This window comes from Equus caballus, chromosome 1 (genome assembly GCF_041296265.1).
Source record: "Equus caballus isolate H_3958 breed thoroughbred chromosome 1, TB-T2T, whole genome shotgun sequence".
Taxonomy (NCBI): Eukaryota; Metazoa; Chordata; class Mammalia; order Perissodactyla; family Equidae; genus Equus; species Equus caballus.
In genome coordinates, this window is record NC_091684.1 from 123,666,812 (window position 1) to 123,682,695 (window position 15,884).

Consider the following 15,884-nt stretch of genomic DNA (forward strand, 5'->3'; position numbering starts at 1 on the left):
TACAGAATAGGCAAATCCATAGGAAACAGAAATTAGATTAGTGGTTGCCTAGGGTTAGGGGAGGCAGGTTGGGGGAAATGTGGAGTGACTGCTGATGTGTACAGGGTTTCTTTCTGGGGTGATGAAAATATTCTGAAATTGATTGTGGTCAAGATCAAACAACTATGTAAATATACTAAAAATCATTGAATTATACACTTTAAATGAGTGAATTGTATGGTATGTGAATTATATCTCAATAAATCTGTTATAAAGAAAAATAGAATACCTATACATGTATTTTACTTAGATGGAACTTTACTTAGATGGAGCTTAGATGGCTTAATATAAATCAAGTACAAAACATACTATCTGATGGCCCCAAATGCACACTCAATAAATTCCTTCCCATTTTCTCACTCTATGGTGCCCTCTGTGCTCAGGATTCTGTAATCTAAGAGTTTTTACCTTGGAGCATATTTTAAAAATTGTGCTGGAGGTCTTAAAAGCAATTCCAGAAAATGAAGATAGACAAGAATTGTTTTTGCAAAGGGAGTGTGAAGCAATGAATCTCTGAAGAAATCTGACTTCTGTAGTGAGACATGTTTCATAGATCAGAAGCCCTTAAAGGAAAATGACGTCATAGCAACAAGATAAGTTAGTTAAGCTCCCCTTTGGCACTTAGAGTGAGCTTGCTCTGGTCCTGCCATTTTGGACTGAGGGATTAGGGGTAGTATTTGGCCAGGAAGCACAGGTGAAGCATGTTGTCTCTAAGAATCCTAACAAAAGTCAACAGGGGTAAAAGAATGGGAATTTGTCCCTGGAATTTAAGATTAAGTTAAATTATAAATGAGGGGGCTGGCCCCGTGGCCGAGTGGTTAAGTTCGCGCGTTCCGCTGCAGGTGGCCCAGTGTTTCGTCGCTTCGAATCCTGGGTGTGGACATGGCACTGCTCATCAAACCATGCTGAGGCAGCAACCCACATGCCACAACTAGAAGGACCCACAACAAACAATATACAACTATGTACCTGGGGGATTTGGGGAGAAAAAGGAAAAAATAAAATCTTTAAAAAAAAAAAGCTAAATTATAAATGAGATACAGATGGTAATTCCTTCTTTTAACATTTCATTTAATATCTTCTTTAGACCTATAGTAGGTGTTATTTATAGACCCAATGGGCAATAATTTGATCACAAGTCTTTAGGTTAGAAAAGACTAAAGCTTGGAGTTCACAAATAGAATAGAGAAAATTAAGTCATGTATTAACAAGGTGACATTCAGACTTTTAAAAAAATTCAATTCATTATAATCATTAATGAAAAGCAAAATGGTATGTTGAAAAGTAATTTTGAAGAATAAAAAATTCACATTTCTTAATAGAACTCTTTCATCATCATTCATTTTTAGATCCTTCTCTTTTTCTTTCTTCTAATCTTGTTGGAAGTATTTTGAAATAAAGTTACAATATATCAATCCAAGTTTACTCCAGAAAAAAAGGAAGAGAAATAAAAACATGATATAATTAAAGAAACATATTAAATAATCTCTTCTCCGTGTATCTAGCAAAAATCTCAGGCTTTTAGCTCAAAGAAAACCAAACGGTTAGGAGTAAATTTCAGGTTTGGCAAAAACTGTACATCTCAAATTTTGCTGGTCAGCAGAATATGCATTTAAGACCAATACAAAGGCTGAAATCCCAATCTGGTGATTTTCTCTCCAGGGTGATATTTAAGGGACTCTTTGATTGTTAGCTGCATATATTTGTTGAAATAAATATAATTCAGTGTTTCTTCTAACCTGATCTCTTTACCTATCTGCTGTTCAACTGCTTTGTTCACATTTTCACAGCTTGTTATTATTATAACCAAGGACTTAAATCTCCTGACTTTGAGCTTTACAGCTTTCTCCCCAATAGCACACTATTCTGGACAAATGCTTCCTCTATATAATGTTATCATAAAATACAGAATTAAATGCTTTATAATTTCCAAAATGTGACTGTAAAAAAATACATTCCAAATTTTCTTCTTTTTCACTCTCATAGTCCAAACTAACTAAGAATTAAATATTTAAACAACTTAAGCTTTTCAGAAAAACCCAAAATGACTGAAAAATAAACCATGGTGTTTAGGAATTATATAATTCTCCTAAGAGAAACAACTAGAAAAAAAATGGACAAAAGTTAAATATATCTCCTTGAAAGCACTGAAGCTAGTAAAAATCTGGGCCAAGATCTGGGAGAAAAAGAAACTGAGCCCCACGTTTCAGGTAGCTGCAGGTTCTAGAAGAGAGAGAGGAAAAACTAAGCAGAATATTTGACAGACTCATGAGACTAAGGGGGCAAAACCTGTTGACAGAGACCACCAAGTAGGGAAGCTGTATTAAATTCATATCTGAGGGGTAGGATTCCAAAGAACTCCACCTAGAATGCAAAGATAAACCAGAAGGACTCAAGCATGAACAAGAGCTGAATCTGAACTCAGAATTAACCCAAATCCAAGAAATTAGATGAAGCTTGCCCTGGTTTACTAGCACTTCTAGCTGCCTGTCAGAGGCAGGCACATATCCTCTTTGAGGAAAGGAAACATCTACAATGTTTCCATGGATAATAATAGCAGATTCGACACAGATGAAGAAAGAATTGTTGAACTGAAAGAAATCAGAGGAAAATTTCCAGAGTGAAGCATGAAGAGGAAATAAAATGAAAAATACAGAAAAGAGGGTGAGATATATGGAAGATATACTTATAAGACCTAATGCTGGAATTGTTAGAATTGGAATTGGAACCCTAGAAGAGGAAGAAGGGAGTGAGAATGGAGCAAAAGCAATGATGCCTGACAATGCTTCAAAATGGCTGAAAGATCTCAAGCCAAAGATTCAATAAGATCTTCAAACACCAAGAAGAATGATTACAGAGAAAACTTCATCTTGGTACATTGTGAATGCCAATGAAGCCAAAAACAAGGGAAAAATCATATAGGCATCCAGAAGAGGGGGAAAACAGATTAATTTGAAACTAGCAGCAGTTAGACCAACAAATGAATAGATACAATGGGAGTCAGAGACAATGAAATAATATCTTCAAACAGAAAAGGAAAAGCATACCAATCTAGATTTCTATAACCAGCAAATATATCCTATGACAATGAAATAATATCTTCAAACAGGAAGCAAAAAAAAGCATGCCAATCTAAATTTTTCTAACAAGCAAAATATCCTACAAGAACAAATATGATATAAAGTTATATAAAGATTTTTTAGAAACTGCAAGAAATTTGTGACAAGGAGATGATTATAATGATCTAATTATAAAATTTGTATGGAAATATAAAAGGCCAAAAATAATCAAGCAAACAGTAAATAAAAAGAAAGAGAAGGAAGGATCTGCTCTACTTAGAGCTACAGTAATTAACACAGTGAGGTAAAGGTACAAAGATGAATAAATAAACCCAAGGCACAGAATAAAACGTCCAAAAGCAGACCTGTGCACATACAAACAATTTAAAACAAGGTGTTGCTGCAGAGCAATGGCACTGGGGAAAATAATGAAACTTGACCCATACTTCACACTATTCATATAAAATCAATTCCATGTGGCACTGTATGTCTCAATGTAAAAAGGACACTTTTTAACATGTTATAACCTCTAAAAAGCTTCCATCAACAATAAAAAAATTTATGGCAAACAACTCATAAAAGAGACTTGCACAGATAATTCACAAAAGAGGATCTCCAAATAGCCAACAGGGAACGGTGCTCAATCTCGCTAGTACATGGAGAAATGAAAGTTAAAACCACGAGCTATCACCCAACACCCAGCAGGTGACTTCCACATGAAATGTTAGCAAGGATATGGGGCAAAAGGAACTCTCACGCATTATTGGTATGAGTGCAAATTGGTACAACCCCTTGGGAAAAGTTTGGCATAATCAAAAAAGCTTGAACATTCACAATTCCACTTCTAGGTATATACTCAACATTTATGTGTGCAGATATTCACAAAAACAAGCAAAAGAATGTTCATAGTAGCATTAGTCACAAAAGTCCACCTGTAGTAGAGTGTATAAATAAACCATGGTGTATTTACACAGTAGTATAGCAAGGAAAATAAATGAAACACAACGACACAGATTTAATAAAAATAATGTTGACTTAAAGAATGCAGTCAGAAAATAATCCAAACTCTATTATCTCATTAAATAAGGTTCAAAAACAGAGAAAATTAACTTTACTGTGATAGGATAGTGGTTTCCTTTGGGAAGCAGGAAGGTGAGGAAATTAGGAGGGGTCATAGTGGGAATTTTGGTGTGCCAGAGACATTCTACTTTTTAATCTGATGGCAGATAAACGACTGTAGACTTTATGATAATTCACTTAGCTCTACATTTCTATTTTTAACATTTTTCTGTAGGTATACATCTAGAAACATTATAAAATAATCATTAAAGTCATAAACTCTGTTCTGCAAGTCTCTGTATAAAAAAATAATGCATGAGAAAAATTCTAAACTTTCCTAGGAGTGTCTTGCTTAATGAATTACAGCCTATTTAGAAGGGCCACCAACTGGAGTTCGACAATTTACTTAAAATTCTCAGATTTTTTTTGATGAATTGGGAACTGTTTGCTTTAAGGACATTCAACTGGGTATTTCTGGCACATCCTAAATACTTTAGTAATGCATGTATATTGATCATGTTTAATTAAACAGAAATTGGATAAAAGAATGAAAATCTTTCCTTTATTGAGATTTCTACTTGAATCACTGGTTTAACTTCAATAATTAGAAAATGACTATATAATATTTGCTTTATTAAATATTTTTGAGAGAACTTTTTTCCTTTTTTTTGGTGAGGAGGATTGTCCCTGAGCTAACATCTGTGCTAGTCTTCCCCTATTTTGTATGTGAGATGCCACCACATTATGGGCTGAAGAGTGGAGTATAGGTCTGCACCTGGCATTTGAACCCATGAACCTCGGGTCACCAAAACAGAGCACGCAAACTTAACCCACTATACCACTGGCCCCGCCCCAAGGATTTTTAAACTTCACCTTTTAAGTGATTATAAATTGTCTATCTAAAACAGCTTTAAAAGTTAAGTGCAGTAAAAATTTCTTAAACTATGCCCAAAGCTTATATAGAAGGCCAATATCTTTCCAGGTTTCAATCAAAAGCATTTCAAAAACTAGTCTTAGGTTTGCACTTATTTTAAAAATACACTTTCAGTATTTCCTGAAATTCAACCATAAATCCCTAATGAGTTGTATAGAACTAGATCACACATTAGGTAGAACTCTATCGACTATAATAAAAACATTCGACATTTAAACATTTAAAGCAGAAATGAAATACCATGCAGTCTTACATCTAGGTAACAGCAAGCTGAGGAGGGAGAGACTCCCTCTTGCATTGTTTCTCTTTTAATCTGACCTCCTTTCTCTTTCTGAGAAAGCCTTATTCATGCATGTTTTCAGTTTGGCTTAAAGCTACAGATTGAGGGTGTCAAAGAATAATCTCAGTATTCACTTTATAAACTCTTCTGTTAAAAAATATAGTCCTGGATCAAGAAAGAATATTGGTAATAGATCGAGGACTTTCTAAGAAATCCAGAAGATTTAAATAGTGAATGATATACAATGGGCCTAATGAAAATTTTCTTTCTCTTCTCTGTTTGACTTTCGAGGAGAATCTGTATTTGGGATTTGGGCATTTTGCAGGAATTCTGAGCACATGGTTATGAACAAACGAATTAATTAAAAATATATTTATTGAATGCCTGATATACATGAGAGTGAGAATAATAATATATGACAGTTAATAAAGGAAGGATACTGTCAGTGTGTGATTCGAAGCTTTCTAAAGCAAAAAGATAATTAGCAGAGACACTCAAGGAAGGCCAAGCAGAGAGGTATTGGTGTTTCCACTGTCCATTGATGAATGTACTGGATTTGGATAATAAAAAGAGGAAGAAAACATATCAAATGGAGGCTATAAAAGGAGCAAAAGTCTTTAGACAAAATGCAGGAGTGAATGATTGGTGGAGAAAAAAAGTTAAATGCAGCAACTAAAACCAAGGCTTTGTGTTGGGGACGCTTGTGGGCTAAACTGAAGAGGAGAGGTTGGAGCTAGACTTGGATCCAAGCTGAAGGAGCCTGGATTCCGTGCTGCAGGCAAAGGGAAGTCATCACAGGGTTTGGAGCTGGGTAACAACTCAGTGAAAATGGTGCTGCATGGCTACTAATCCGGCAGCAAAGTGCAGCATGGATTGGAAGACAGAGGTACATTTCTTGCCAGTGAGGATTTCTGGGTGTTGGAATAAGCACTTCTAGGTCCCTGGATTAGAATTCCACTCCCAATGTCAGTCTTTGGAAACTTGCATAAAAACATTGTGCATCAAGAACACACATTAATAAGGAATGTAAAGGAGGGAGTGACAGGCCCACATGGGAGAGATTGTTGCCATGCCAACTATTTACACATTTTGTAAGAACCCTTATAATGTTAATATTTAAAAGCATGGAAAATGATCATTTAAAATAAAGCCAAAAAAAGCTAGTCTTTTAAACCTTTGTCAAAAAATATATCAGGGGTTCCTATTTGTCAGGAACCTGGGATTAATCTTTGTCCTTTCTAGCTTTACTATGTAAATCTGGTCAAATCTTTATCATCACTGGGCTTCAGTTTTCCTGTACTTTAACTTGGGCTAATTTATTTGTTAACCACCAATCTCTAAGGGACATTAATAAAAAAGTTTAAAACAAGGTGCTACAAACTATAATGTAGCATGTCATTAGAGTTATAAGTTAAGTTACAGTAATGTGGACTTGCTTTGTTTTGAGTATAAAGAGGTTGAAATATTTTTGCTGAATCATGGTAAGAACTGAATAATTATTTGTTGATGAACTAAGACAGTGCTTCTTTGTTATCTTTAAAACACACTTATGTACACAGCTCTTCTTTCTGGGCAAAGTTATACTTAATTTCCTCCCCAGGTACAAAGAGATTTTATGTGGATTTTTCTTTTAACGCATAATATTTCAGTACATTAGACATTTGAATATATAATGTCATTAATTTATAAAGCATCTCTTTTGCAGAAACGATCCATTTGATTAGAGTTGAATACATACCTAGTAATGATGATCAGATTTCCTCTCTCAATTCAATAATCATTCAGTTTTCAAATTATTGGGTGAACGAGGCACTGAGATATGTATTAGGGATACAAATATGAACCCAAACAATCTCTATTCTTACAAAACCCTCAGACAAGCAACTAGGAGTCAGTCATGACCAATAGTCCAGGAGAATAATGTCATAGGTTTTCTAACATACAAAGCTCTGGTCAGCCACCACAGTATCTATTCCTCAAAATATGCCTCATTGCTGGTCCCACACATTTTAATTAATGAGAGCTAATCAGTGCTCACTATGGGCCAGGCACTATTCTAGGCTCTTTATTTACTTTATTAACTCGTGTAATCATCTCAACACCCCTACCAAATATATATTATTAATATCCCTGGTTTTTCAGAGAGGTTAAATAACTTACCCTGGGTCACACTCCTAGCAAATTTCTATTAGGACTTAAGCTCTGATGGTCTGGCTCCAGAGTCTGTGTTTTCAAAGCCTGTACATACTGTCTCTTGAATATAGCTAAGCAGGTTCTCTTACCGTGGCTTAATTCCCGCTAAATACCTCTCTAAGTAAGAGAGCGAAGACACCGTCTGGGGAACACTGCTGAAACCATGAAGGCCCAGTGAGAAATCCCATAGGATTAGAGGCTCCTTGTTCTCCTCTCTGACCCAAGGGCCATTTTGCATCCTAAATGCCTCACTCACCTCCCAAGAGTCCCAACCTGCCTCCAGCCATTGTCCTGCAGACTCCAGTGTGACAGCTCTGTGTTCACACCCTGCTGGATGGAATCACATTGAATCTTCAACATGTACTCTGTTTGCCTGTTCCAAATAAACCTCTGAAGTGTTTTCTCTTTCCTAATCCCTTTTTTGAGTTTTTTCCCAGGCTAGAGACTCCTTCAATCCAGTTTACTGATTGAAATCTTATTAATTCAGAATACGTGTGGAAAGAAAAATAAATTAGTATAATATTTAGTTTTAAAATAATTTTTAAACAGTGTGGCTTATAAAGTTTCTACATAAATAGATGAATTAGAATAATTTTAAAGTGCAAGCAATTTGGAAGATGGGAGGTTTATAGCTGACTGATCTGGAGCCCCTGGCTACACTCTGCCAATGCAGAAACTTGGTAAGCACTAGAAAGAAGAAATGATATTGCATTCTGATGGCCTGGTGGCTCAAAGCATAGTTTAAATATTTTCCCCATACCTGTAGTGTATATTTTCTCTGGATGTGTTTGGGCTATGTTCTACCATATGCACACTTAAAAGAAAGACAAAGACTGCACCCGGAAAAAAGTGCCTCTGAGTGGTTTTCAGCTAGAGGATTCAGGAAGGCCATTCTAAGTGATTGCAGTTTTCTGTGGAAGCACTGCACCCTCCACAAACACCTCATCAGGCTTTCTGGTGAGGCTGGATGAAAATGCACTAAGAGATCCTCATGGCAGCAGCCCACTGGCCATAACTGCAATTTCGAAACAAAGGAAGGCACAGGCAGGATTATTCCACAGAGAGAACGCTACCCCTGTGTTCTGAGTAGACCTTTTGCTCCTAACACTTGGAGCATGAAACAGTTTGATCCCGGTTTTAAAAGCAATAACTCACTTTATTCAATGCATCACAGGGCAATTTTCTTGGTTGTGGAAGCTATTCCTTAATGATAAGCCTATGTCCCTGTCAGCTTTCACTGCCCACCTGAGGTGAGCACCTCAGGGCAACCTCTCCAGAGACTGCAGGGACATTTTCAGGACATCTTGCAACAGAGGATAAAGTGGCACTACATAAAAATGGTCCTTAAACATTTGGGCTTTTGTCCATTGGCTCTTAGAGGCTGGGGTGAAGAAGAGGGAAGATGGCACTTGACTCATTGTTCACTTGCTCAGTGTCTACTGTTACATGCCTGGGATGTGTCAGGCATTCCACAAGGTGGGGAGGGGGAGGGGCTAAATCATGAGGCGGACATGTGCCTCCTAAAGGAGATGCATTCTTAAGGATACAGGCACAGCAGAGCTAGATGGCACTCAGTGCAGTACCGTGGGAACACAGAGCAGCCACTTAACCCAGGCTGGGGAGGAAGTGTGTGAGCAGAGCAGGGCCTAAAAGCCTTTCCAGAGGAAGCAGCATCTAGATTAATCTAAAGAAATAGTAGGAGGTAGCCAGGCAAAGGGAGGCAGGTGGCTGTGTGTCATTGGCATTTAAGCCAGAGGCAATAGGCAGAGAAAGAAGGCCTTCAGGCTTCATGAATGCCAGCACAGGACTGGGGCTAATCTCTACACACTCATTGTTGTTGCAGCTCTATCAACAGGAAAAAGCTGAGGTGGGAGGTCCCTTCATTTAGCATTTTCTACCCAGAATTTGTGGTCTTTGTAATAGCTTACCATTTACAAAGCACTTCATCTATTATCTCAATTATAATATGCAGCATTCAGTAAGTATACAGAGGAAGCACTACACATTGTAAAATACACATGGTTGTAATTTAATAAAAGCTCAGCCAGGGCAGACAGGAAAGCTAAAGATACCTTCTCAGTCTCTGGACAGTTGAAACAAAGATGACAATGAAACCCAGGTTGGGGCAACCTTAACCAGATAATATTAGAAACGGATGACGGTGTCTGAAGAGGCATCGCTAACTGCAGGTGACCCAAGTTCCTGGACCACCAAGGCTGACTGCTAGCCCAGAAGTGGGGAGAAGGCCTCTTACTTCCAAGAAAACAGCACTCACCGCCTCAGGTCTTCCTCCCTGCCCTGCCTTCCTGCCTCAAGGCCATCAGTGGTCTCCTGTCTGCCCAGATGAGAGTTGTTTATGTTACCAAACATCAGTTAGTTAAATTCGCCCTGAGTCTTTTAACTTCTCAATAACCAGTCCCATAGTACATCTCTTTGTCAGGTGATCCTTTCTACTCATCAAAGCTGACTGATCTCCTTTAGGTACAGGAAAAAGGGGTGGCTAAGATTATGAATTATTTATAATGGTGCTTCTTCACATGACCCAGTACTGTAAGTCAGTTGCAGGATATTTCATAAGGAGACCATCACAGCCCAGGCAGCCAGTGTCCCTCCAGGTAGCATTAGTGGATGCAGAACTCACCTGTGGCAAAAACGACATTCCTTGAAACCAGACGATGCTCCACAATGGAGAACTGTGGGAGCTCAATCCTCTCCACTCCTGTGACAGCCTTATCACCACCACGCCAGTAAAATTCAATGTCATCTGTGGTGTAGCCATCTGCCAGGAGAAAGAAGCAGGGACATGGCGGAAATGAAACACCATCATTGTCTACATGCAAAGCTAAAGAAACTGTCACAGATAAAACAGAAGTAACAGCTTGCCCATGTTAACAGCTTGCCAAGACTATTTGAAATACAATCTTGCACCACCTAGCAACGTTTTGGTCAACAATGAATGGCACATATGATGGTCTCATAAGATTAGTATGATACAACCTAGGTGTGCAGTAGACTATACCATCGAGATCTGTGTACATATACTCTCTGATGTTCGCATAATGATGAAATGGCCTAAGGATGCATTTCTCAGAACATATCCCTGTTGTTAAGTGACTCATGACTGTAGATTTGTTTGATGTGCTCATCTAAAAAGAGGTGTCAGCAAAGAACTAACTTTTGAATATTCTTCTGTTACCTCTGCTGTTTGATTTGGACCAGGCTGGCATTGGAAAGCAGGGAAACTGGGGAGGCTGAGTGCTCTGACCAGAGCTGTTTGCAAAGCCTAACTGTAGAGCTGGCCTGGACATTGCACAGAAACGAATTTAAAACATATGTTAACAGCACTGAATAAGCTGGCTGTAAGAAAAAATGAGAACTCAAGTATGGAGAATTCTAGAAAGGCAATGCCTCTCACAAGCTATTGAAAAGTTAAAACACTGAGGGTGAATTTAACCAAATGATGTTTAATAACATCAGACGCTCTCAGAGCAAAAGTAGTGTTCTTGGCTTTTTTGGATGGTTGCATCAGGTGTTCCTGGCCGTGAGGTTTGCGATCCTTAGAAATGCCTTTTCTTGGGACACTCTTGGCCCTTAGAGATTTGTGCAATGGTCTCATTACAAAGAGGATTAGTTGGATTTTAGTTGGATTTTAACTCCAAACCCAGCTCTTAGCACATTGCTCATGCTCACTTGGTAATCAGTCAATGCTTCTTGACAGTGAGTAAATAGGAGTAAAGTCTGATGTTACTTGCAGCACCCAGGAGGAGTTTTCTAAAGGATTAGGTCTAAGGATTAGGTCAAGCTTATCAGAAAGGTCAATTAAAACTCACACGTAGAGAAAAATACCCTATCAATATAATGGACTTTTTGATTTGAACATACAATACAACCAAAGGCAGATACTCAATATTTGACATTAGACAAGCAATTAGACCAAAGCTATGGGGACAACTGCTCTCCAAGACTAATGCCATCTCCCTAGTCCCATCTACTGTCCTCTCACCCTGGATCACAGTGGTTACACCTCTGTCTCCTCCCTTCCCTCTGACTTCCTTGCATTCCATTCTCACCTGGCAGCCATGATGATTGTTAATAAAACATACATCTTATCAAGACCACTCCTCTGCTTAAAACCCTCAAATGTTTCCCAATGCAATCAGCAAAACAAGTCCAATCTCCTTACCAGGACCCCAAGAATCTACAGGTTTGGCCCCTGTGTGCACTATAAGTATGCCCACGCCCTCTCCCTCCCTTGCTCAGCCCACACCCACTTGCCTTTGGACTGTAGCTCAGACCAGCATGCTGTGCCCAGGGCTTGTGTGCCCTCTGAGGGGGCATACTTCCAGAATTTTGCATGGCTCACTCTTCCCCACATTTGCATCTTGACTTAAATAAAATCTTTCACACAAACAATTGGGAGAGTCCCTTCTTCCACTCAAATATTTTAACCATGGATTCTCCGAGGCAGGGAGGGGCCTCACACACTCTGAGGAAATCTCTTTTACAACAGACTTCCCACACATCCCCCATCTTGGTTCAAGCATCACAGTAACAGAATCTTGGTTCAATGCACTCACTACATGTTTAGACTGCTTCTTTACTTAGATTCCAAATTTGCCTTCCTGAAACTTTCATCAACTCATTGGGAGTTGTGCCCTCCAGCCACACAGAATCCATTTAACTTCCTAGGATAGGCCTTCAGCTACTGGGGAATCATCATCTTTCCCCTGAGCCTTTTGTGCTCCATGCTAAATATCCCCAGACAATTCCATTATGCAGCACTTGACATGAATTCATGTCCCTCATCTTCTGAAAGCTCAGCTCTCAGAAAACATGACAGTGATGTAGCGTAGAAGTGAGGGACACAGTGGGCCCGCTCCGTCTGGGACCTGGACACTGACCTACCACCAGTGCAACTTCCCAATATGTTTATTCACAAAGACAGTCACTTCTCACCACAAATGCATCAAGTGACATTGCAAAGTTAGTCATTTGCATCCCCAAAGAATTTCAATATAAATACTGACAGGCCCAAATCCAATTGAGACTAATTATAAGCCTATCTATGATAGGTCAGGATAAGTAACAACAACAGCACTGGATATGTCAGGAGATGTAGTTTAGGTAGTAGGCAGGACATTAGTTTGTTAGATGATATAGATGCAGCTCTTGTCCCTCACACAGAGGCACTCAACACTGAATTGTCAATAAGGCATCTAACTACTCTTCAAATTGAAGAAAATTGCCAAGATGTAGAAATAGCTCGCTTGTAAAGCTGAGTTCCTGATGGGAAATGAGTTTTACTCCAACTGTCAGGGTCCCAGGAGTACTGCCACTCAGGAGTGATGAAGCACACTGTAAGAAAATTGCATCTCAGGGTTTGCTCTCTTCTCATCAAATGGACTGATTTGTTTTCTTATATTTCAGCACAGCAAACAGACTCTCTTAATCAGATTAGAATGGAGAACTCTTCTATACTGAGTCTCAATCTCTGTCACTCTTTCTCTGTCTCTGTTTCTCTCTCTCTGTCTCTCTGCCATGACAGTGAAATTAGCAGAGTGGAGGTTTAGATCTCCAATCTTTAAGATAGTTAAAAACTACGTCAAGAAAATTGCATATGTCTTGGAAAAGATGCCAAATAATGACAAGATGGCCTAAAACACAAAGTGAGTGAAAAAGAAATACAGGTACACACAGCTTTCAATTTCCAGAGTGCAGTTCTGCTCGTCCAAGGGATATCTCCTCAGGTCCATCATGCACGCTGCAGTTGTGGTGATTCTGAAACAAACAGCAAGGGAAGATATTAAAGGTGGGATGAGACATGCAGCAGGAAAATCGCCTCTACATAAACAATGAGTAACCCTCATGGAAGACCCCTCCTCAACGTATACCTGACTAAACATATTTCATGATAGACACTCAATGAATAGGTTTTTAGTATACTGTAGACTAGCTTTATTAAGAAAAGCAACACAAAACTTTAAATCCTATGAAATTATTCACGGAGTCTTGTTGACTTTGGATAATCAAGAGCAGAGAAAGAGGTTTTTAAGGAAGCTTTTATCTGCCATTTTTGTTCTGCCTCCTTGTCTAGTGGCTCTCTAACCTTTATTGCACAGAGAAAACTTGGGTATGGCAACAATGCTGATTAAATTGAGATTGAATTTCTCTGACTTTCCATGTGAAGTGTTCAAGTAGCTACAGATTCACAGGCTACACTTGGGAACTCTGAGCTAAGTTTCTGCTTGATCATATTTTATTATAGTCAACCGTTGGGCTGTGTCCTAACACTCCAGAGCTTTTCACCATGAGATATCTATCTTTTCAAAGAAAATATTTGACTTTTATGTTATTGATTATTAATCAAAGTGAGTGGGTTAGCTTCCCTTCAGGTCAATCCCAGCCATGAAAAGAATTGATATCATGGCCTAAGGACAGTTAAGTCTCTGTCAGGCAATGGTTAAACCAATTGCACATTGAAAGACAACATTTCCAGAAATGTCAAGTTCATTTCCTACTGTCTACAGCCTCATTTTAGAGAAATCAATCTACCCAAAGCCTCTGTTGAAAATGCAAATTTAGCCACCACGTTTTAAATTTTCTCTTCTTCTAGAATCCTACCACCTCCCCACCACTTGGCTGGGTCCCTGATTCATGGACAGTCATCCATTAGTTGATCAAGAATCTATGATGCGGCCTGAGTTAAAAGGCAGAATGGAGCTGAAGGGATTCTCTTCCATGGAAATGAATTAAAGACAAGAATGCAACTGAACTTGAGAGTTCATGATTTAGAGGCATGTGATGCCATTTTCAAATTGGAGAGTAAGGCATGAGAAAGCATAATAGAAATAGAGGAATGCAGAGAGAGGATGGTTGAGGAGATAGTGGTTACTGTGGCTGGGCCACAGTGCACGGCCTTTTAGGGTATGTACTACACACCTCAGGGAGCAGCATTCTCATAGCTTATGTGGAAGTTGTGCAACTGGCTGCCCTGGCAAAGCCCATTCAATGGTGGATCATAAGAATGAAGAAGTAAGAATCCTTTCTCCTGAAATCTGTAGAGTTATCCTGAATTCCCAACTACTTTCCAGGTTCCACCTTTCTTTAAGCCCAGTATTTAGCTTTCTCTGGATAGCCTTCTACATGAATATTCACAATAAACCTTCTACTATTTCAGGCAATATAAGCAAGTTCTGCTCCTATTATCAGACCCTAAACAAAACACTAGTAAAACACCAGGCATGTGCTGGTTCTGTTGGGCTTGTCTCATTTACCCTAATTGCAGGTGTTAAGGGAATAATGGAGTAAAGTATGTCCTTCGATAGCATCTGGTTAAGCAGTAGGTTAAAGAAAGTTTTACATTTCAGTGGCTGAGAAGAGCAGAGAGGGAAAATGTCAACATTTTTGGCAATCGTGGGTCAATGCTAAATTTTTCTCTATAAATAGTATGCAAGTGACAGGCGGGCATATGCTAGAAGACCCATACCAATGGTGAAAGTGTGTTTTTTCTAAATGTCATAGCACTTTCAATTATCATTCCAAGGTGTGGATTACATTCTGTAATCCAAAGTCAACACATAGCTCTTTGGTGTATTTTTCCACAGCATCTGACTTTCTAGCCAACTGAAGAACCAGCCTCACACTTTTAAATTCTGGCATGTTTTATGGCAGATTTACAACCCAACATCCATAGAAGATGACTACAAGACAAAATTAGAATAACGTTCTGCTAAAATTACAAATTTTTATGAAGAAAAGAAAAAGATCTCTTCTGGAAATGTTCAAATATTTTAAATTTTCCCACATATTTGGTACGTATTCACTTGAACAGAGTCAACAATTAGCATACTATTTTTTGTTTGTTTTCCTTATTCATTGCCCAATGATCCCTGAAACACATGTGCACGCACACAAACACAAACATGTCCACACTATTTGGGGACATTATGTACAGTATTGCATGAGAATTATTGGAAGGGGAACATGAAGTTAGACAAATTGGTGAGAGTATCCCCAGTGCAGCTGTTGTCCTGTCTTCTCATTTTGACATAATACTAGCCATAAAATGAAGCCCTTTTCCTATTTACTTGAGGAATAAGGTAAAAACATCTATTCACTACTCTTTTTCCTATGGAAGAAATGCACAGAAAACTTTCTCAAGGTGGAAAGTAAGACATGACAGCCTACTCATGCTGTGAAATGTAAGCACAGGGATGACACAACAGAAGAAGGAAAGTGTATGTGTGCTGCTGGACAGAAAAGCAAGGACAGGGAAGGGGGGCAAAGAAATCAAGAAAGGGGCAACCTGCCAGAACCCCTC

The 15,884-nt window shown here is 38.7% G+C and overlaps 1 protein-coding gene across 2 annotated transcripts in view; it reads right to left on the reverse strand.

Annotated features, from left to right (window-relative positions):
* Positions 1-15,884, reverse strand: part of GABRB3 (gamma-aminobutyric acid type A receptor subunit beta3) — a 228,996-nt gene that overhangs the window by 25,526 nt on the left and 187,586 nt on the right. For both annotated transcript variants that reach the window (XM_023652042.2, XM_001493048.6), the window contains exons 5-6: positions 13,260-13,342; positions 10,206-10,343 (exon numbers count right to left, since the gene is read on the reverse strand). In XM_023652042.2, coding sequence (XP_023507810.1) covers positions 10,206-10,343; positions 13,260-13,342 — 221 coding nt within the window. The remainder of the gene's footprint in view (positions 1-10,205; positions 10,344-13,259; positions 13,343-15,884) is intronic.